The sequence below is a fragment of the Haliotis asinina genome, chromosome 8 (genome assembly GCF_037392515.1).
Source record: "Haliotis asinina isolate JCU_RB_2024 chromosome 8, JCU_Hal_asi_v2, whole genome shotgun sequence".
In the NCBI taxonomy this organism is placed as follows: domain Eukaryota; kingdom Metazoa; phylum Mollusca; class Gastropoda; order Lepetellida; family Haliotidae; genus Haliotis; species Haliotis asinina.
Genome location: NC_090287.1, coordinates 10408227 through 10432913, shown reverse-complemented (window position 1 = coordinate 10432913; position 24687 = coordinate 10408227). Strand labels below are relative to the sequence as shown.

Here is a 24687-nt window from a genome sequence, read left to right as displayed (position 1 = left end):
TTTAAAGCCGTGATCCTATCATCAGCATGCTGATTAAGGTTTGTATTCATATATTCTGAACTGTTGAACGGTACTCAAGTCTAGAGTATGAGAAAACCCATATGTGAAGTCATACAATTATGACACATGTCTTTTCAAAAGTTCTCAACCTTCGCCGTCTTGTAGTAATGAGGGGTAGACCTAAGTTGCCAATAACGCCTATGATTGACAGTCGGACGTTCGTTTAATCGCCAAACACTAATCAATCTCAAGACAGAACGAGTGTAGTCTTCTTGTATTTCTTTATAGTTTACCCATACACTCCCTACAAGATCCGAATTGATTTTCCCGGGAACAAAAAAAAGATGAGTCTAGGGAGACGTCAGAAGACCTATAGATGGGAGCAACAGCCATCGACTCATCGCGTGTTGAGCCCAACAATGCCTACCATCTTGTTTGGGCAGTTGATGATCGGAGTCTGTTTCCTGAGAGGAATTGATTAAGCAAATTCACACACGGATGTCGCTTACATGTTTGCTTTTTGATGTCGCTTAAGGATCTCTCCCAACGGTATTGGCACGCCGTTCGCTGAAATAACATAGCTTATCAACTACATCTTTGACGTTGAGGAATATTCTCCATAATCCCTCGTCATGAAGCGGATGTGGGCATCTTCACCGTGTCTACCGTTCTAATGATAAGGATATTTGCTTGTATAAAATGCCAGCATATCAGCAGACCTATACATGTACCCAAGAGGTGACAGGCGTAATTGAATCGATTCCCACAGTCATTCTTCGACAAGACCATTAGAACGGCGTGTTTTCAGAAATATGGTCTAAACCATCGTTATAATTCAGAATAAAACTCTATTCTGTTTGGGCGTGTCATGTGTATAGAATGGAACTCTTTCAATCAAATTCGTCCTAAAGGTTTCTTTCCTGAAGTCATTACGTCCCTCTTGAACTGAAAGGGTTCATGGACCAGCTGATGCCGCGCTTCGCGGCGAAACAAAACCAGTTCTAGGTCGTAAAAACAGACCGATGGTGGGAGATTTCTTCTCGTTTACGACCCAACTTGACCCAAAGACGTTTCTATAAACAATTACGTTCTTTCAACACACCCATTTTAAGCCGCTTCTGTCCACAAACCATCTTACCACCTAAATTGAATTCAATTCCGTTTCAAACCACAAATATTTGAGAAATGAACGTGATTACGCAGTACTGTGTTCCCAAACAGAGTTTATCGAACGACCATGTTTGATGTCAATGCATTGTTCCCGCCACTCACTGACCCTGGTGTGTCTTCAGATCCCAACCCGTATGATGATAATTGAATATACGGCCACAGACACACCACTGATAGCATTTCGGGGAGAAATCGATCTGATAACGTTAATTATTTAGGTTTAGTTCGTTCTGTTACATGTACATTACATTTGTACAGTTGGAAAGCACCACGGCGTTAAAATCGTGTAGGCGTTGGGTCATGACGTTTACTTCATGTGCTTCTCACCTCAGTACTCACCTACAGAGGGGACCATTATTCGTCTGCAGTAACCAGATACCTTAAATATGCAGCTGACTTTTTGTCTGTTGGTGATCATTATTGTAGTATGCTGAAATTGACAAGTGACTACATCGGTGATGAAAAGAAGCAAAAATAAAATACAAATCGCAGCAGAGAATGGAAAAGCCTTATGTAATTGTCCATATATATCATTATCCTTGCATACGTTCAAGGATAGTTGACACAGACACTGTATTTCACTGGATCCACATACAGATCCACACTGTATGTCCAGAATATATCTGTTGAACTCCATACACCGATTTATGCTTCCGTCCATTTATCGCTAAGATGGCTTCGGGAAAAGATGGCCCAAGTTGGTCACTGGTAAATTTACCTCGGTCTCCTTCTTTCTAATTTGCATGGACATCTGAAAAGGTCAGATTGAAGTTTCAAGGAAAAGCATGATTAGAAAATACATACAGTCTTACATACATCTTTATGCTTCTTCGAATATATTTCATACCACATTGTAAATGAAAGACCGTTTCGGTCTGGGCAAACGTTTGTTTGTGTTAGGGTTGAGGAATTTTTCAGTCATGCAGATGTTCTTGTCTTGTGTCCGTTGGGACAACATTCTGTGTAGCCAACTTATACTGGTCAGATCAACCAGATTGAGAAATATCTCAACCTACCAGAACTGCCAAGACCAGTAGTTTAGTAAGGTAAATGTACATACAAATTCCCATAAAAGGTAATGGGCAGTTGTTTTATAGATACGTCATGTTCTTCTATCTTGTACACTTGAAAGAGGTCATTTTGTACAGGACATGCTCTTAAACACTGCATATCGAACAAATGATGAACTGTTGTTTGACGTTCTCTGAAACATCGTTCTTTGGGAATAGATGAACCGCTGCTTGACATGTTCTTAAATATTGTCCGTTGGAAATAGATTATATTTTCTTAAGATCGTTCTGATTGGACAGTAGATCGTGTCGTGTGTGTCACGCTCTTAACATCGTACTAAAGACAGAAGCTCAGTTGATTCATGTCTTTTCTTAAACATTGCACATTATACCAAAAGTAATACCATTTACGGGCTTATTTACATTTCTCGTTGAGTGAAGAATGAAAATAGCTCTGGAGCGCTGCTGATCAAAGAATGAGGCTGAAGAACGGTAGACACAATGTGGACAAAGGCCAGAGCTCCACACAGGGTCAATACGACCATACACGAATAGTTTTGCAGACTTATAAAGAGGAGAATCAATGAACAGGCACAACACAAGAAGGTGCAAATGACCACGTGTACGCCCAGGGCTAATGGAGACAGGATGTGAAGCACATATTAGTATGAATATGATATGATTACTTTACCTCCGGCCACGACCGGCGAATAGAGCACTTTGGGGTGTATAGAAACAGTAATTAGACCTCCGCCCTGCAAATACCCTGCCCCCGGCCACCCTGTGAGGATGTGCCCACTCAGACTTGGGTTGACTCCTGCTGTCCACATCTGACGACCACCATCAGAACCACCAATTACGTTAGGCATGCTGCCGGCTTCGAGGGAAAATCAATGGAATAATGATATCGGTTCGTGAAGAATAATGCCTCATTGGTCGGATGATATGGTTGCCGTTGTTTACTTTGTCTATCATATTTGCTTATCAAATGTGTTATCTCCCATCGTGATGATGGGTTAGTAGCGATGGTTTAAATTCTCTAAGGTTTATTTCAGCATTCTCTTTTCGTGGTGGACAAAGTGCGCTTTCAATCTTTCAATATGTAATGAAACATAATACGACCTTGCAGATAACGTCTTCTTCTTGTAATCAATAAAAAAAATTCATTACTGACGCACCAACTTCTAGAAGGCCGATGACTCAAATAAACAAATATATCGCGAAATTCCGATTCCATCATATTCTTCCATCTGAAATGTTCACTCATGTTCACTTGTGTTCACACATATGAAATAGCACAGCACGCGATCTACTTATCATGATTCCTAATTGAGACTTGATGACATTATATCACTTCATTCCAATTTTATTCAGGTTTCTCAGTACATTACACTTGACAAACTATCACCAGAGATTTATCTGTCCGAGAAAGACTTTGCAATATAGAAATGTGTCTCATTTTTTAGACAAATGGGACATATTGAAAAAGAATGCAGTTATTGAGAGCTGGAATTCATGAATAAATTGAAAATATTCAATTCAAATGCTACTATTGATAAGAGCAATGTATATCTCTATGCACTACGGATTTGATCTTTCATTACAGCAAATTGAAAATGCTGACTAGTTTTGGTCTCGACGCACTGGCGTCTTAAATAGAGTTCCAAGTATTGAATGTCAGTCAGATGGACCGGGCTAGAACTCAGATTGCTCAAGGCACTGTCATTGTCGGCCGGTTCACTGTGAATGTGGTCGTCCTCTATCGAGTGAGTTAGCAAGGATGTACGACGCTTTTAACAACATTCCAACAATGTCCATTTCCACCATTTCTGGTGTCCCCCTCCATGATATTACTGGATCGTTGCTAAAAGCGGCGCAAAACTCAGTCAGCCATTTATACTCAGAATCGACCCACGGCCTTTGGCGTGATTTAACTACCGGCGACCCTCTCATCCTGCTGGCCTGTACTGATGCTTATATCATATGCTCCTTGTAGTGTGATGGGAAAAGATTTGTGCTCGAACTATCGACCACCAGTTTATCATCTGGTTACGATCATACCTACCGTACTGCAACACTGCTTCGTCTACTCGGATGAGATTCTGGGTTGTTGAAAGTGTTGTGGGGAACTTTTTCTAGTTTTCTGAGTAAGATCCTTTTGTAAATGAAAGTCCGCTTCGGTCTGGGCAAACGTTTGTTTGTGTTAGGGTTCAGGAATTTTTCAGTCATGCAAATGTTCTTGTCTTGTCTCTTGTGAGAGAACATTCTGTGTAGCCAACTTATACTGGTCAGATCAACCAGACTGAGAAATATCTCAACCTACCAGAACTGCCAAGACCAGTAGTTTAGTAAGGTAAATGTACATAAAGATTCCCATAAAAGGTAATGGCAGCACTTTGGCCCAAATTGACTAGACAGCATTAAAGGATCAGTGTGCACTATGCCCCGAAACAGACAATGAATAAAAAGCCATTTATCAAGAGACTCGTAATTACTGAGAAAACTAGTCGAAATTAGGTACTGTCAGTCAGCTCCGCAAAATGCCCAATTAGTGAAGAACGGTAGATGTAATTGATTCCCCGCCACTTTCTTCCCAGAGTCGGAATCTATCTTCATTGAGCACTTCCGGTTCCATGGCGGGAAGCGCCTTCAGCAGGGCTTTAAAGTGTCTCTTGTCATGGCTAAATTAGTCGCGATTACCGATATCTCCGCTCCTGGACTTACCGTCAGCTAGGGGCCAACATTGATAGTGTTTGGAAATGTCCAGAGATTGTTTGGATTTAGAAATCTCAATCCCCTGATATCGATCCCCCAGTTGTCACCGATTCTCTGAACGTAGGTAAAGTGCACATCAACTAACCCACGTGTGACGGCACTATAAGACCGGCAATAGAAAATACTGAAATTTAGATTTTACAAAATACCTGGATGCAAACAATTGATTAGTGATATTTATTCCTATTATTCATGCAATAAACCTGATGCTCGTGCCTAGTACATCATCATTATATAGCAATGTTTTTCTTTGTATATTTCTGTATATTCAACTTGTACTCCAGGGGGTGTATATAGTATTGTGAGGTGAAATGAGATATTTCCGTCGCGTTCCTTTACAATATTGCGCTTGTATACAGTCAAATACTGTTCTGTCGAGGTTGGAGGGAGCAGCGAAGGTACTTCGAGCTATCCGAAGTTCGACACAACATGAACTATGGAAACAAACCACATGAAAGGAAACCAATGGTTTACTTCGCGTCAGCCGTTAGTTCGGCACATAAAGGTTCGACACCTCGGTGTTTTATCGTATGAAGAACGTGCATGCATGTATGTGTGTGGCTGTGAGTACTGGGCATAAGATGTGACCACACAATCCCCATGTTAAATACCATTTACGACACAGTATACTGGTGATTAGTCAGCCTCGTATTCCCTAAATCATAGTGAACAGACGCAGTAAGTCAGCACAACCATAAATGCCAATTTTCTAGGTCCGAGGTTCTATTATACGGCTTTCGTTAGTAGGATCGCATGATGCCTGGTTATTGTCTCGTCGAAACTTCTCTTCTAGTATTCAGCTTTTGAAGGAATTAAAACGATTTTGTGATCATAATACAACATCACTTGAAAGACATGGAACGCAATGAAATCGATATATCCGTAAATCAAACCCACGGTCAAAGGATGTTCTCTGGCTGACAATGCATCGTCAAAATGACGTACAGCGACCATGCAAAAATCACAATCGATGTGGCATTTAAAAAATCTACTTTCATGTTGAGAAAGCTGAACCGAAAGGCGAAAAAAAACCCCGTGAAAATCATTAACTAGAACACTCAATATTTCTTGTACGATCCGATGAAAATTTTATCATGATAAAAGGCTAAGAGATTTAACTCTTTTTTAACAGTTTAAATGTAGGAATGTACAGAAATTTCTCACGTAACGAAACAAAGCGATGCCACCGTTCCCTTCCTTCCGCTAAACACTCATCTGCCTCTTTGAGGACTCTTTGTCACTGAATCCCAAGTTCCCCAAGCTCTTTGTAAACATGCTAATGAAGCGGCGACTTTAACCAGATTAGGAGTAAGTCAGACAGCTTTTAGCTCAATCGGCACCAGCTTAGTGACAGGCCCCAGTCAGACACATTGTTCTGACTACACTGACCACGACGTTCATTGCAGACTCGTCGTTCTTGAGTACCACACGTTTCAACGAGATGTCCGCACTTGACGAATTTATCCTAACATCGTTTTATACATTACGGTAATGTAATTTCATAGTTTGTATTGTCTTTTGTGGATCGAGAAGTTCAAAGATTCAACAACGTCTGTTGTTTTACATTCTGAAACAAAACAGTACTTATATATATCTCAGAAATACATTGATCAAAGAATTTATGGATAAAATTGATTAAGTATATTCACTTTAAGAAACTGTACTATGCTTAAGATGCTTATTATTTCTGAGGCTGCACTTGACGTTTAGCCTTGCCAGAGGTTTTAAACATTTTGTTTCAAATCTGAACAAGGATTCGAACACATGTTCGAACATTTGCACTGCAGAAATACATTTTAAGAAGAGTTATTTGCCCTTAGCTAATTAGGGGGCCGGCGAATGATTGTTTACCGATTTACATATTTCAAAGTATATCCACTATTTATATGGAGCATGAACTCAGTGAAAAATATAACTAAAGATTAAATATGTTAAATATTACACGAAAGAATATTTTGTTGATATTTCAGTCTGTAAAAAGGCACGATGTAGAAATAAACAATAACCAGTCCCCCGATACATTTGGAACCCAAGTTTCACTTTCGTCTGCTGTCTGCTGTCTGATTACCGGGTCGTCTCGAAACAGCTCAATTTACAGTAATTACAATCATATAGCTAACATTAGTCAACTATATATTAAGGGGAAAATCTGAAATATGCACTGGACTCGAATGCCTGTTCAGGTGGCTAGCGCTTGCTTAGGGATACTGTCAGAATGAATCATTGATTTTGGGGTTGCTATCTGTAATGTGAACTGTGCGTAATGGACTTAGTGTTAGTCACGACGTCTGTTTGTTCCCGCTGCAGGGTAAATGCTGTTGCGCCACTCCGGTCAGAAATTCCTAGCTTGATGCTTGGAATATGGTATCCAATACTCCTATTAACGTTTTAAGTCATTTTGTATCACGGTCACTATCTTAGCGAATGTCTTCAGTTCGAGTTTTCAGAGGCGGGTTTTCATCACAGTATGTAGCTGCTGTATCTTGGATGTGACTAATATTTTTTTTTAAATAAGTTGTATTAGTCTCAGCGATTGTTTCCCACGTTAGATGTCCCAAGTGAAAACAGCTATTGGTGAATCAAGTTCAGCTATTATTTTTCTCTTGTTCAACTCTTTTTGTATGTTGTGATATATTTGTATGTACTTCCAGCAGTGTTGCTTACTGCCTGTCAGGCTCACTGAAGCAATATCATGAATGTGTTGAGCTGGTTTAGAAAGGATCAAGTTCAGAGGAGTACAGAGGACCAAGGGTGCAACATGGAAACAGTCGATGAACTGTTGAGAGAATATCAGGTATTTATCCTGTTGGTGTCAGGGGATCTCTGTTTTCTGCACTTATCATGTTTGTGTATGCTGTTTATTGTGTGGCTTGAACATTTGAATAAAGGATCCATCAATATTCTCTATGTTTTTTTCAAAGTTTGTTTTTTTGAAAAGGATTCATTTACTTAAAATATGTTTTGGGGGGATGATGTTTATGATATGTCCTTTGAGAGAATGAATGTTAAATCCTATTTTCAGTTTGAATTTTTTTTTTACTGTGACAGTAACTTTTTATGTGGTGGGTACTGGTAGCCCAGTCATCTAAGGTAGTACAGTTTACTGTCAAGTGTTGAATCCCAAGGGCATGAAAGAAACTATAATTGTGGGTTCATAGCCAGGTTTGCCCAAATTATTTGTTAGCGCCATGTTTGTTGGTTACACCAAAATGGTTAACATCCAAGACTGTGATCACATCAGTCTTGCCTCCAACATCAAGTTGATACATTGTGAAATAGTTGGTTAAGACAACACTAAACCCAACATATTTCTTTCATTTGTTTTTCATTTTTCAGCGGAGTTGTACCCCAGAGCAAATGGGAAAAATGCTGGAGAAAATCCAGTTACAAAACTCAGTTCAGCATAAATTAGTGCAAAAGCTATTATTTGAAAGAAATCATATCATAAGGATAAACAAGGAACTGAGTATGAAGAACAATGAGCTTGAGAGAATAGTGGAAAGGCAGCGGTGTGAGATGAACAGACTGAAGCAGGAGGCTGGGTATGGGCAGACAGGCTATGGTGGTTTTGGTTATGGAGGAGACAGAGCAAGCTACAATGGAGGAGATGAAATGGCACACTGGCAGACCGGAGTTGATCCATCTCGGATGGCAAATCAGAGGATCCCAGACAATCTTAAACGCAGAAAGTTGCAGAAAGGTAAATTAGTTAGCATGCAGGGATTATGAAAGGGACCATAGGCCATTTTGCACATTAACATGAAAAATGGCCCATTAAAATTTGGAAGTTTACTATTGATACAAGGGCAATAGCCCACTCTAAATTATGTAAATTCCACTGTTGTTAAGATACTTACTGCTGGGTTGATTTTGTAAACTACTGTGGTCTGATTCCAGATGATTGAAGCTTACCTATCATTACAAAATCTGTATTGACAAGGTGAAATAGATTGGTTTCATTTTTTTAACCATGATTTATTGTATTCCAAAATGTATAGGTTTGTCTCAAATTCGGTATTGATGAAAAACAATGTTTTATGAGTGTGTGAGTTCAGTTGAAGACTGCTTTCAACAATATGCCAGCAACAATGGGCTTCACACATTGTATCCATGTGGGAATGTTTCATGAAAAGCTGGTCAAATAATGTAAATGTCCTTAGATGATTTGTCTTGAGAAAAGGCTGATAGACATTGTCCATTGTCTTATAACCATGATCAGTGGATTCGTGTATACTTAATATTTATCTCATCACCAGAGGATGAACAGAGGCATATCATGAAATATGTTACATGCCTAAAGGGACACCAGATGCGAAGCATAAGTGATGGGCAGAACCAAACATGTTGGCAGGACCAAAGTCAAGATTCTTTGCAGCTGATGTTGCTTAAGTTTCAGTGTTTTAGGTCTCATGCACTGTTCACCGGATCATGTGATCTTACATTTAGGCCTTGTTACCATATAAAAGTCTTCTCAGCCGTTACTGTAATTTACAGTGAGCAGAGGAAAGCAGAGTGTTAGGAAGCATATGTGATACATATCTCACCTCAGGCAAGTGTGTTTGTTCAAAACTGACTCTGTTCACCCACAAGAAAATGGGTACCTGGTGGGACAAGTCATGTGACTACAACCTTCAAGCGCCTAATAGGCAGCTTTTGTTATCCGGGTTATAAATGAGCTGTGCTTTTATTGTTAGGGCTATGAGCATACCTGGTGTGGAGTTTGGCATTATATGAATGGACACAGTATCACATTATAATTATTATCCAGCAGGTTTTGCAATGTGACATGTGATGTTGTTGTCATTGCAGTGTATGTGTACCTGTACAGCCCCCAGCGTGAGCAGATTCCCCCTGTCAGTGACATCACATCACGTATCGGAGAAGAGCTTCTTCAAAGGGACATAGAACTTATTCCAGAAACTATTGAAGAGACCCCGGTACCAGAACAAGCCAGACCAGCTATATTGCTATGTGTTAATGTCTCCAGACTTGGCACAGATGTCTCCAATGCCCTTAAAGATGTCAGAGGTAAGTTTTATTGAAGGATCTACTTGGGTTGAATCAGAGATACATAGTAGTGAGTGTGTTTGATTTTATGCTACTTTTATCAATATCCTAGCAATATCACAGCAGGGAACACCAGAAATAGGCTCACACGTTGTACCCATGTGGGGTGTTGAACCCTGGTCTTCAGTGTGACGAGTGATCACTTGAACCACTGGGCTACTCCACCACACCTAGCTATGTAGTATAATAATAAATGTCCACAGGGTGAGGACAGAATTTAATTAAAACTTAATTATTAAGATGCCAACAAACTGGGGCTTCAAACTATCCCCGTGAATCAGATGGGTTTTTCTAAATGCTTTTTCTATTTTACATGTTGTAATTTTAAAGTTATCCTATCTCACATCCTGTACTCTCTCTTAAATATGATGAATGATTGGAAGCGAAAAAACTTGTGAACTTGTCTCAGCCTGTGGTCCAAGCACCTGACCCATGTTGTCCTCATTCCTGGACATCTTGCTGTCTCTCGTGGGTGGCATGCATCACGCTCCACTGCCTATTCACATGGCCATTCCTAAGTGATCATTCTCCCACTTGTCGCTGATTAGTGCAGATGCTAATTTGTGAACTACAATTTTTTCAAAACAAGAATATTGCAAAGAAAGAAATATCTTCCTCTAGGAAGACAAAACTTTGTGATAAATGTAGAACTATCTCTCCTGTTCCTGATCCTGATACATCATGTGTGGATTGTGTGGGTTTTTGTTCCTGGGATAATCATTGTTGCTGTAGTAAACCTCTGACTGAGGAAGCTTTCACTGAACATAAGAAAGCAGGGTCCCGCCGGCATGCAGAGACAGTCAGAAGACATCATGAGAGCATGGCCCATCTTCTTAGAAAGAACTTGAGGTGCGTCAGACCTACGTTCAGTGTTGTTGTGATTACCTACAACACTGGGTTCACAGAACCTACCTATTGGTGATCATACAATGCTTCAATCACCTGCTCTATCTCATACCATACTGACAGTGCTGAGTGATGTGTTGAACCTTTCACCAACAGGTTTGCCGAATTACCACCACCTCCTGCATCGAATCCCCACAAGACTAGGGCATTAGTCTCCAATACAGAGTTAATAGTAATTGCTCTCTTACGATGATTATGGGAGGATGCTTTTGGAAGTCTGACACGGTTTTTTTTGTCACACTAGATCCGAGATGTATAGGTCACTGATGTGAAAGGTTTATGCCAGTTTTGCCTATTGGTTCTGTCTCAATAGTTGTTATCCCATCAATGCAGATAACTCAAGGGACTAGATCCGCATGAAATTCGCCAATTCCTTGTACATACAGAATAAGTTATTGAACCTTACTTCAATCTTTTGTTCTACTTTATTTGACTGGATGTATCTCACTTAGTGTGGCATTAAGGCATGAAACATAGTCTAGGGGAGACTACTCAACATACAATGAGGAGTCTATCGTTTTAATGCAGAGAAACATTGACACTCATGTTTACTGACGTGTACTCATCAAACAATTACGTCAGTGAAGTATGTATTCTGAAAACCAGTGGTTTTCGATATGTTCTACTCACAAGATGCGAACATATATGTGATTAAGCATATGAAAAGGAGCTAGGATCATTTGATGTTGCACTGAACTGAACGTTAAAATAGGGAGATTCCAAAGCGTACCACTTTTCACCTTGTAATCAATGGTGTCAGTGTGTGCGTCCTTGGAGGGGCTGGCTCATCCAGCCTCCCCACTACCTTATATATACATTTACTCCAAGAGGGAGAATGATCTCTAAGGAATGGTCATGTGACAAGGTAGTGGAGTGTAATGTATGCCTCTTGCGACAGAGAGCAAGATGTGCAGGTAGGAGGACAACATGGAGGGCGGGTGCTTGGACCAAAGGCCAAAATAAGTTCACACGTTCTTTAGGGGTTTCCACTCATTCATCAAATTAAAGAGTAAAAGTACTGTAAATGAAGAAATTAACGTGTCAGTAAATCAATGCGCCTTCAAACACACTGCCTAAAATGCGCCAATAAATTAATGTGCACCTATTTACAGAGGTAGGTATACCAGGAAGTGATAGTTGATAATGTGTTCAGAGTTATATAAACAAGTTTGCCATCAAATGTTTATCACTAACTGGCAGTGAGAGGAGTTCATCTCAGGATGTTGTCCCAACAACAAGTACTCAAAACATAAGCCAGTCACCTCGGCTTCAGCTGAAAAGATTAATAAAGAGGAAAGGGCTTATCTAGATTGGCATTTCTCAAACTGAGATGAATGAACTCAGATGATGCATATAAATAAGGCAGTCGACAGGAATTGAAATAATGACCTGTTGGCAATCATGCTGAAGTACGTCATGATTACGGGTAGTTTTACCTGACCCGTCTGCAGAAGAAACTCCTGGGAAGGCTGCACAGATAGAAACTGTCAACAAGGCTATTATTGAACCTACAAGTCCAGAAGATCATGTAATCAGTCGACGTGGCGTCAAGAGGAAGAGACAAAACAACCATTACTCACCAGAAACCAGGGCAAAGATTGCCAAATATGCCACCGAATTCGGAAACACACATGCTACAAAATATTTCAGCAAAGTGTTGGGTGTTAACCTTGGTGAGGGTACAGTATGTGTCATGAAGAAGGCCTACATTGCAGCTAAATCTACGGACAAAACGGATGTAGTTAAAGAACTTGTTAGCCGTCCTCTGTTATTAGGGGAGTTAGACAAACTCATGTATGATCAGCTGATAAAGATACAGGTGGCTGGTGGTATTATTAATAGGAACATAGTGGTTGCTACTGCATGTGGTATAGTTCTCCATGCTAATCGCTCACTGCTTGCAGAAAATGGAGGACCTATCAAGTTAGATAGGAGCTGGTCAGATTCATCTCTTCTCAGGTACAATTGCATCAAGAGGAAAGCAACGAAAACGTCCTGGAAACTACCATCTGACTTCCCATTGAAACGAGACAAGTTCATTAGTGGCATAGGGGAGATAGCTGCATCCAAGAACATTCCAGAGGACTTGATAATAACTTTTATCTAGCTTCATGTAAGAATGTCGAGTTTTGATTGGTCCACGTGACTCTGATAAAATACCATGTACATCCATCACGATGCGCGAGCGGGAGTATAAAAGTCGTGTACTCCCACCATGGAAGTCATACCACCCCGCTATGCCTCGGTGTCGATGCAAAGTGAGAAAAGCGTGCATCGACAAGCCTATAGTAACATGCAGTGCATTGAGGTCAAACAATCAGCCCTACATTAATCTTAGGCAGCACGGCATCCGTAGTGACTCATTCTCCAAACCACTGGTGCACCGAAGACGATGATACAGTACATTGACAATGTTTTTGTTCCGTAACACAAAAGAAGTTAAAAAGAATTTACATTTGCCAGTGCGTCAAAAATCACATCGTTGTGTTTTGGTATTAACACACCTCAAGAAAAGGAGCTTCAAAGTACGATTCGTCCCAGTTGGGTGCACTGGGGAATTACAGCCTACGGATCTCTCTGTAAATGGGGACTTTAAATCAATCATGCGTGAGCAGTTCACCCAGTGGTATGCAGAGAAAATGTCAGAAAACCTGGACAGCGGTGACAACACTGGCGTGGACCTCAGGACTATTGTGAAACCCAGAAACTGTGAATTTGAATGTTATTCATTGCTGTGTAAGTGCTCATGTCTGCAAGAATAAAATTTTGAATCGTAACTTTAATTGTCTTTAGTTATTATCCCATTGAAAAAGTAGACCGAAATGAATTTAAAAAATAATGCGAGCAACAAATACGTGCATGTTTCGCATTAATTTATCATTTGTGTTAAATTCTTGATTTACAGTATATAAGTACACAATTTATGGTTAAAGGTCACATCCAACCAAAAAATCTAACACAATTAAAATACAATTATCACTTATTCATGACATATAATGTACATTGTTGATTGTGAAAAAACAAACAAAATAATAAGTGTGCAATCGCGAATCAAAAGTGCAATATTTTGTACTTGGGTGTTTTCTTCCCTCCACTTGTTTAATTGGCATTTCAGAAGTATGGTGAGTTATGAGAAAGTAAGATTTTTTATGGATAACAACTTCCTTTATTGTATATGATGCGGCGTTTCAGTATGGATTCATATACCCTTGTGAAGCAAAAATGGTAATGGGATAAGAATTCATACCAAAACGTCACATCATATACAATAGAAGTTGTTATCCGTAAATATCGTTTATAGAGATGTTGGGTTTTGTAAATACGTGGTCTCTTCATTTCTGTTCTATCCAATCAACAAATACTGTGATGGCAAACAAAGCAGAACTTGAAACTGACAATGTGTGTTTGCATCGGTTTCCGTCTGATCCAGTCATCATGGAAAAATAGATGCAGTTTGTTTGCAACCCACAGATATAATAACATGTCATGTATACAAGTATCACACCTGTAATTACATAATGTGGCAGAGACAGAACCCAGGTGCACGAGCCATAAATCAATGTATTCTGTTATGGTATATTGTTTGACAGGTGTTAAGTTCAAATTGCATGTGGCCAATGATTGAAGTTGTGTATTGCATATTGTCATTAGCAGACAGGCAGGCAGACATATAGGTATCATTAAACCGGACATTGAGATTTGTCCATGACAGCGACATCTTGTCACAATCAACCAATGTTTCTGTTTCCACAGACATGTATTACATTTCAGTTTTCAAGCTGAGCAATTTTAGCAATGAAATTTGTATTTCTAATGGTACGCTTTCTTGAAAACTTACTTTGCAACCCTGCATGTATGGGACCAGTGTATATCTATTACTGTAGACCCAAGATGCTTGTAATCACAAGAAACATCTCCGTTTTCCAACTTCAACCGTAGCAATAATCCTTGCAAGCATCATTTGCTGTGTTGAGTTACCTTCCCAGTTCAATACACGTGAACCTAATCACTGCATATGTGCTGTGGGTGCAGCACAGCACAACTGGTGAAACCACTTTTTCCCAAAGCACTGGGGGAAAATTAGAGAATTGGTTGAACTGCAATTTTGGAAGCTTTTTTTTCATCTATTTGTCAATTGTATAAGTTGCATTTGCATTTTTTGATAATTTGTTTCTGTAAGTCCATACCTGAAGGTATCAGAATCTGTGAAGTTGTGTTTTGCATTGCATATGACCTTATGGCAAATTTTCAGTTCTAAGCAATAATCTAAGACTTAAGAATAAAGTATGTTGGTTTACATCTGATATATATTCATATAATTTTCTATACGTACAGTTTAGAGAGGTAAGAGGTTAAAAGAGGTACCCTGCAGTTAGTGTTATTATACATGTACATGTATGGAAATTTTCTTTCTCCAGCGAGCGAGGATGTGGCTGTTGTTGTTCTTCATCACAAAGACATCCATGTTCTGCCTAAGCTGTCCAGTGAGAAGAGTTTGACAGGGTCCGAGTTCCAGGAACTTGGTGCCATTGTAGACATGGCCTTCTGGAAGGAGAAGGGGTTACACCAGTGTGATATCAACCAGACTGCTATCATGAAGCTTGCAGACTTTCTTGCAGACTATGCCATTGCATAAAGAAAAGATGAAGGGCCGATCATGTTAAACAGCAACAGTCAGATGCTCAAAGATCAGATGCAGAGAGTTCTAATAGTTAACAATGGTTGCTACTAGCTGTAAGGTAACTACAGAAGTGTATGTTGAGGATGTTGCTGTGATGTCTCTCCACTGCCTGTCAAAGCCCTGTCTGGTAACCATGGTGACATGCTAGAGTCACTGTCATGGCAATTCTTCAACTTCTTACTACTCACAGACAATGGTTGTCTGGTAACCATGGTAACATCTGATGTTCCTGTAGTGCTGCAATGCCATACTTCCTCTTTCTAGGGAGGTGATACATATGATGCCTTGCTTTTACATATAGAGCCTTTTATTGAGTAGATCTGCAAAATAGAAGCATGACTATTTGCCTTGACATCCTGTTTCATGGTGATCATAAAATTATAATGAGGGTGCTTTTTTGTCAGTTATGTCAAGTCACCAAAGACATTGGGAGTGTGTGTGTGTTAACTTATCGGAGGATTTGTGTTTCATTGGTACATTTGCACATGGTGTGTGCTCATTTTGAATTATGACGTTTTGTTTATGCATAGAAACAAATGACATCTTAGGATATAGATGACACTGTCTTGAAAACAACATGATCCCAAGCCAAGCATCCTTCTCACATCAGTACCCTATCTATCTGGAGTAAATATTGTCACATGTTCTCAATGAATGTTCAACCAGGTAAGAGTGTTCTGTCAAGGTGTGCTATTAGTAGTATGGTTTTGAGGATTTAAATACATGATAATGTCAGTAACAAAGGACAAGCAACAGTAAGGGATATCAAAGTGTAAGTACAAGAGATCAATGCAAAGGCAACCCTACTATGCAGAGGGAAAAAAGTAAGAGATCACATAAAAGCACAAGTGTTCCTTTTTATTTTTCCAAAGCTGATAAAGAGAGCTTCATACAAAGCCTGTGAAGAAACCTGGAAACAAATAAACATACACTTGTGCTTTCGTGCGATCCCCGATTTCTTTCACTCAGTATATCATCGAGTATGTTCCTTCTATCCCTTTTATACTAAACATTTTGAAAATGCATATTCATTTTTTTAATATGTCGAAAAATGGCCACTAATGACAAGTTCTTTGGTTTTTTCGTCTGCCATGATATGATCCAGACTGATAATGATGTTATATAGGGACTTCTTTCAAAGAGCTATCGTACTGCTGTGACTGTCATGTCTATGTTAAAATATAGGTGGTAAGACAGTTGTGGCACTACAGTAGCTTTGTGAAAAGGGGCCCATGTCATTCTATGCATTTCCAAAGTACAAAGACCCATCTTTTTCTTATTTCAAGTTAAGGTGATTATGCATTTTCATCTACTCATATTTCCATATATTTCTGTTACATTTCTCTACGTTCCTTAGAATGTAGCTAAATCCAAGAGTCCCATGAAAAGAACAAATGAGATAAGGGAAGAGTTGCTGCCAATGGAGGCCATAAACATGCTGCTCATGGTGTGTGTGTGTGTAGACCTTCAAGCAGCTGATGCAGTACTGCTGGTTAAAGTCATTTCTGTGAGGTAACACAGGATCATATCTATCTCATGACATATTGTCCAGTTGCTAATGGATAAGAGTGTTTGTCTGTTCTGTAGCCTCCAACTGTGCTGTCACAGGGACGACAGTCTGTAACTGTGCTGTCACAGGAACTAGAGCCTGTAACTGTGCTGTGACAGTGACGAGAGACTTTGCCTGTTTTCAGGTTGGAACTAGAGCCTGTAACTGTGCTGTCTCAGGAACTTGAACCCTAACTGTGCTGTCACAGTGACTAAAGACTTTGACTGTGCTCAGATTGCAACTAGAGCCTGTAACTGTGCTGTCACAGGAACTAGAGGCTTTGGCTGTGCTCAGATTGCAACTAGAATCGGTAACTGTGCTGTCACACACGGACTAAATCCTTTAGCTGTGCTCAAGCTGCAACTAGAACCTTTGCCTGACCTAAAATTATGATCAGTGCTCTTACTAGGAGTTGAGTCTTAGAGTTTAAGCTGGAACAAGACCATTTAGCCATGCTCAAGTCAAGACTGAACTTATTTTCAGTGCCCTAACTGGGAGTCGAGTCTCTAGCTGTGCTTATTCTGTGACATGAGCATTTGCCATGCATTGTTTTACAATATCCTTGTAAATAGATGTTTATTTTCAAATTCTGTCCATGAATATACTAATAAAGTTGAACATGTCATCACAGGCAAACTGTAGCGCAAATGAGGTTGTGCAGCAGACAGAAACTGGATGGATGTGAGCAAAGGGAGCACAAAGTGGCAACATACTTCCCTTGGTTTGGTTAGAAAAATGATTTTTATGTCAAAATAAAATATCACCACCATCAACGGTATAAACCCATTTTCTGCACTAGGTTGTGCTCTCAGATTTCCAACCCCGTGGTTAATAATTACTCCCATGAAATATATTTTATTCAACATTTCAACAAGCGCAGCTCATTGTATATCAGATTGTTCTGGTTGAATTGAGTGAAGGAATACTTGTTGATTATATGTTTGCCATATGGAATACTTCTTGAGTTACCTCCCCTGCTTCATTTGCCCACTGTGCCAGAATATTTTGTATGTAGAGTAAATGTTACGAAAACACTAACAATAATGACAACAGATGAGAAAAATAAACTCCAACAGCTTCATGATAAAATTAGGCAATATGGTATTTCTTCTTAATTTTTGCTTATTCTTGCTCCTTCGCTTATAGGTGGGAGGAATGGAGGCGAAGAATAATCTGAATACCATGACTGGTGCTTGAAATGTTGAATAATTATTAAATATTCACGTGAATAATTATTAAATTTGGGTTTTAAAATATGAGAGCACACCCAAGTGAGGAAATGGGAGTGTACCTTTGATGATGGTGATATTCTGTTTTGCCATGAATATTATTTTTTGCACTGAAGCGAGTTAAGTACATTGCCAACATTCTCTCTCATATAAGAAGACTGGTCATATTCTCTGTGTTGCGCAACCCTATTGACACAGACTGCCTGTGATGTCATAAACAGCATAACAGCTCTATTTTGTTTGTTTCAAACAGGAATGATTGATAATGTGATGTATTATATTGGATGGTTGCTAACACTGTTACAGATAAGTTGGAGGTGTCACATTCATGGTGCTATGATAGGAATAAACCCTGAAAATATCACCTTGTAATACTGTAGAGTGACATTGCTGATGTGAAATGTGGACATATATCATTAATATTATCAGAATTCAGTTTTATATCCACTGTCACCATTTTTTGTGATCTAAAGAACTTTAATGTAAAACTAGGTTCTTTTAGCTAGTCTATTCTTTTAGCTAGTCTATCATGGCATGAAAGGCTAATAATAATGATATGACAAAAATGACTGCTCTTTTTTGGTTTTCATGTTTAGTGTTTTGTATCATGTTGATATGTTTAATTTGATTACAGTCAGGATGATGTTATCTAATTATGACTGCAAAAAGTAAAAACTGATCAATACCCAAATTAAAAATAATCGCTTATAGTCTGTAGGTTTTTGAGTTAATTGACAGATGTTTGGTTGATGTTATTCAGGTTTGAATGCATCAAGCATTGTCTGAGGGATATGTTTTTCTCGGATAAAGAAGATGTATTCTATGGTGTATGGTTGCTGATAAATCCTGTCCATAATATTTTTGACTGTGCAGTACTTTACTTCAACAGCCAGGAGCAGCATTTCCTGTATATCTGATGTACCAGTACACATATATATATTCTATTGTTGCTATATAACTAAAGGATATTTCAAAGTGAATGAAACTGACATGTCATGGCGTCTGTCTGCTTGCATGATCACTTAGTCACATCTTGTTTGATGATTGATCTATTATATGGTCTCTGGTGAAACTGTATCAGGTGAGGTCCACACTTATGAAATCCTCATCTGAACATCAGGGCATTATTGTAGCCGAGTGGTTAAGATGTTCCCCAGTCATGCCAAAGGTTAGAGTTCAATATTCCACATGAGTACATGTGAGTTTCATTTTCTTGTATATCTCTGAAGTCTTTTTACATTGAAAGTTTTGTATTGCATTGAGTTGAATGCCCGATGGCATGCCAAGTACATTTGTCAGCTGGTTCATCTAGCCGCCAGCCACTGTGATATCAAGGATAATGTGTTGGTAGCTGGAGGAGACAATAACTGTGTTGTGGGTTTGGTGAGCGAGCAATGTTATTTTGTAAAATTATGATTTTTGTTTAGGTGCTGGGATATTACAGTAACGAACTTGAAAATTGAAAAGAACATGAAAGAATCTATACTGCTCAGAAGAAGTTACAGAACATCTTATTCTTTCATATTACAAAAGTTAAATTGTCATGGCATGAAAGATTAACAATGGTAATGTGGAGGGGTTTGGTGCCTTTAACTTCTTTTGAGTAGAATATATGTTGTATTGACGTGGATAAAGGATAAAGATCATGGGAATGATTAGGTATAATGACTCACATCTCAAAGGTCTTCATATGTATTAAATTTCTGAGGAATTGTCAGTGTTTGGTGAATAACAAAAATATTGCAACACCCAATCAGAGAGGAAGAAACATGACAGGAATTGATTATGAAGTTTATGTACTCATGGAAACGAATAATGGAGCTCATGAAAGTACAAGTGTTCCTTTATTTCTCTCCAGAATTTCACCCAGAATGCAATACACACCTTCTGTAGAAACCAGGGAAAGAATAACACTTGTGCTTTCATATGTTTCCTTATTTGTTTCCATGAGTATATTTTCATCATTGGCACTATCATTCAGCTACTGACACATTCTTGAGAGTGATGCAAATTATTTATGGCCTTGACATACATGTATGTCACAGAACAGGTCTGATGTATTTGACTATTTGTGTACAGACTGTTGTGAATTTGTTTTGTCATCAAGTCTGCACTGCTTCTTTTTGTTAGGTGATATGACTAAGTCAGATGAGAGATCCTGATCTGGAAGAAACAGGTGAAAATACCAAGGACTAATTCACTCAATGGTACATCATCCTCAGTTATTTAGTGTATATTATCATCCTTTCTGTTATGATAAACACCCTGGAATTATTGGCCAACATAGCTTCTTTTCACATGTAGGGGTGGTGGTAGTTTTGTGGAGAAAGGGTCAGACATGTTTCGACTGCCCACATGGGTACAACATGTGAAGGCCTTTTCTGGTGATATTCTTGAAATATTGTTGAAAATGTCGTTAAACCAAAGTCACTTACTCCTTGTTAATCTGATTTGACAATTCTAGTCTTCCAATCTAAGGGCAGTGGGGTAGCAGCGTTTGCTCGTCACGCTGAAGACTCGGCTTCTATTCCCCACATGGAAACATTGAGTGAAGCCCATTTCTGGTGTTCCTTATCATGAGTTTGCTGGGATATTGCTTAAAGCATACTGAACCTAAACCCACTCCTCTGTGAGCAAGAGAATTTGAAGTTAGTGCCAGACGGGTCAGAGATGATGTTACTTTTGAAATGGACTTTGATTGGGTCCAAGGTATTTTCATGATAGAAAGGTGACGGTTTGATTATTTATACACTGTTAGCAAATGGATATTGTTATTGGGTTTACTTCCATCCAAACCCAAAGATATGAAACAGGTAAAATGATGTAAAAGAAGCATGCTTTTAATAATTCACAGGAAGTAGTGTTTATGTTATCTTGTTATCAATTCCATCTGACAGTATCTTGAACATATTTTAAGACCTAAACTGATGAACATGTTTTATGACACTGATACTGAATTTGTAATAAAGTGCATAAACATCTGATCACAGGTGTTTGTTTTGGGTTGAGTTGTAAACATCTTTCAGTATGTTTCATTGAGCACATAGTAGTAATGTGTGGTGATTATGATTATGTCATGTAAATATTATTTCTAAGCATACTGTCTTTGTACAATACTATTACATATACATCCCCAAATCCCCCTTAATGTGCAATTTCAAATGTCCTGTCATGTTTGTTTTGTCCGTGAAAACTGGCCTTCAAATAAAACACATAATGACTGGTTGTTTTCTTTTCAACCATATTCTACTTTTGGTTCCTTTTAGATTCCTGAATCTTGGTGCCAGTGACCTACCTGACTTCAAGAGGTTAAGGTGCACTTCAATAGACAGCTTCAGCTTTTTAATGATGACCTCATGATATTGCTGAGGCAGTCAGTTTTGTGCCATTAACCCACTGTTCATTATGAACAAGCATTTAAACAAGTAAATGGATAAAAATGTAAATTATATGTAGTTAGAAATTATACATCAACCATGAAATGGCTTAAATCAGAGTAACCATATGAATCTGTTGATCCAAGTGGAATCCACTCTAGTTAGAGGTTTACCTCCACAGTCAGATTTCCAAGATGTCCATATTAATCATTTTTAAGTTTACAGTGATGTTTTTATTGTAACTGGGCCTTTTCATCCTGCTCATTTTTCACATAAATGCCCTGAAACAGGACACTTTAAGTGACCTTTGTAGTCGTCCATTACAAACATGTCAGAATATATGTGAGATCAAAATTCATTAAGTCATTTGGGATGCTGCAATTTGCTGGCTGGAGTTGCCTCCATTGGACATATTAGACACCTACAATTAGTGATTGAAATAATTTTTCAACTCAACTTGACAGCCAGGTGGGTGGCCCATAAATGTAACCTTTAAGTAACCCTCTTTTTGATTGGTTCTTATTGAACCATGTGACTACAGATATCTAATCATAGCGTAGCTTACTAAGCCAGCCAGTTTTAGTGTCCTATTGCTATCTTCACTGGCTGAAGAGTTGCCCATGTATAGTTATGGAATATGCTGGTAGCTTTCATTCATCTTTCTTAAATCAAAATATGACATGACAATTTAAATGGAATGATCGTCCTGAGAGCGAACTGAAAGTAGGTCAACCTTAAAAATTTCAGCCAGAGAACAGACAATCGTGCTGGTGGAGAGAATTTCCAGGCTGCCTGACTCAAAATTTACTGGCCACGGCCACTGGCTAGTCGGGCAGTCTGTTATTTCGATCACTGCCTACAATCAGAGGTTCAAATCCCAGTCCTCCACCTCTGCTTACGAGTTTCACAAAAATGTAATCTTTTCAGACTTTCCTTCCAAATTAATTAACATTGTCCTGATAGAACTGTAAAGAACTAGAATACTGTTCTAAGCAACACTGAGGCCAATACACACTACAGAAATTAACTGAGATATGAATATTTTTTATTAAAGACATTTTGTTCTTTGACAACATGAACCTCTAAGTCAACATCCCTGCAACTGGAACTGGACAGGCATATTGCCCTAGCTACAGATGCATCATATTGCAATGCCCATAGAAAATGCATGCAATATCAGCTCTAACACACAGATAAGTAGCACTGGTGCTTGGGGTCAGCAGACATTGTAAATCCATTATGGAACACAAAACAGAATGGTTTGATAATAAAACAAGAAAACAAAACGTAACATCACTGGGAAAAAATAACAAACATGTTCGTAGGGAAAGAGGTAAAACACTTCCATATTACACAAAGTGGTGGATTTGGAATTTGTGTGTATAACACCTTCACGTAACACTGAGCGGGAAAGCGTTGACAAGTTTAATTCACAAATTTGATGTCTGGTAGTAATGGCGTGCTGAGCCCAACTGCCAAAATGAGAGCAGATCTGAACAGTTTTTGAAACAGCAAGTCCATGACTCATTCAGATGCAAGGTTTAGTGCAACAGGATAGCAGGATAATGAAATAGAACCATCATATTCACTTTAGATGTATAGGAAATTCCCAAGTAATCCCAGTTGACCTTGACCTTGTACTGATGTACCAAATAATACAATAATCCTGCAATCTTCAAAGAAGATGCAGAAATATTTCATAGCACTCTATTAAATCACTCTGTAAAATCCACTAAAACCAGTTTCTCAATTAGGTAATGCTGTCAAGATGTCTTGAGATGATTTCAACAACAATATGTTTCTGTAAGCATGGTAACAGGATATACATGATGTGAGAAACAAGTTGGAAGATAAGATGAAGAGAGTAAGTTTCTAGCACTATCACAAGCAGGTATGTCATTCATCAGAAACTAGGTCCTTTAAGACATTAGCCCACAGTTGACATCACACTTTACTCTGGAGTAATCACCAGAACAATACAACCCACAGCTCAAAACTTAACTTAAAGGAAACATTCAAAAAGCCTTCTTGATGCTTAAGCAAAAAGATAGGACTAGGTGGACATGAACCAGTACTGGTGTGCTTTTGTCACAGCACATATTGAGCAAATGTGAATGGCAAGTCAGTATTTTCAAGACAGATTCACTAAATTTTTCAACAGCTTAAATTTTCATTCTTCTAACAGACCATTAGCTTTTTGACATCAAGTGACCCTAACTTGCATAGCTTTTCTCTATCGTGAATGTGGCAGTAAGATCTCAACTACAAGCAAAGCCATAATGCTGGTTTAATAAGAAATGCTAAATGAATAAATACTAGAAATTAGACAATACTACAGATAGAGTATGTATGCAATAAGTTCATCTTATGGATTAAAATGACAAAAAAATGTCATCTTTACTTCTCTGAGGCTACAACAAATGTCTAAATGTTATTTCTAATGAGTTTAACAAGATATACATATCAGTATTAACAAATAACACTGTAATATTGCAAATCTCCACAGCATGATTGTTGTGTAAAGATAAGTCAGGGTAGCAATGTAATGAGGCAAGCATTAATCATAGTTCTAACTGTAAACGGCTTTCAAGAACATCAGATCTTTGGGATTTCACAGAACAGACAGAACACTTGTCTCCAACTGGAGATGACACTGTCACTGTCTCAGTGATACTTTTGACCTGCTGGGCCTGGGTGTTGCTAACTCAAAACCTGTTCCTAAACTGTTGGGATACCACTGTCTGCCCCATCTTTGGTTTGGTGGGGAGCTGGCAGCTTCACATCTGTTGGCTCCACTCCCCAGATTTCACGAGCATATTCAGAAATAGTGCGGTCACTGGAGAATTTTCCAGATGCTGCTATGTTCAGTAATGCTTTCCTTGCCCATGCCAGTGGATTCTGAGAACAGAAAAATAAGTTTCAG

At 38.8% G+C, this 24687-nt stretch overlaps 2 protein-coding genes across 2 annotated transcripts in view; one reads left to right on the top strand and one right to left on the bottom strand.

The window, feature by feature from the left end:
* Positions 1 to 6951: 6951 nt before the first annotated feature.
* LOC137294857 (uncharacterized) lies at positions 6952 to 21371 on the top strand. Its single transcript, XM_067825992.1, has 5 exons — positions 6952 to 7052; positions 7607 to 7749; positions 8292 to 8655; positions 9765 to 9983; positions 15347 to 21371. Exons 2-5 carry the CDS (start codon positions 7648 to 7650, stop codon positions 15562 to 15564), a joined length of 903 nt encoding a protein of 300 aa, XP_067682093.1. The 5' UTR covers positions 6952 to 7052; positions 7607 to 7647; the 3' UTR covers positions 15565 to 21371.
* Positions 21372 to 22792: 1421 nt separating this feature from the next.
* Positions 22793 to 24687, bottom strand: part of LOC137294588 (glycogen phosphorylase, muscle form-like) — a 40540-nt gene continuing 38645 nt past the window's right edge. The window contains exon 18 of the mRNA XM_067825634.1: positions 22793 to 24662. Coding sequence (XP_067681735.1) covers positions 24483 to 24662 — 180 coding nt within the window. The 3' untranslated portion in view covers positions 22793 to 24482. The remainder of the gene's footprint in view (positions 24663 to 24687) is intronic.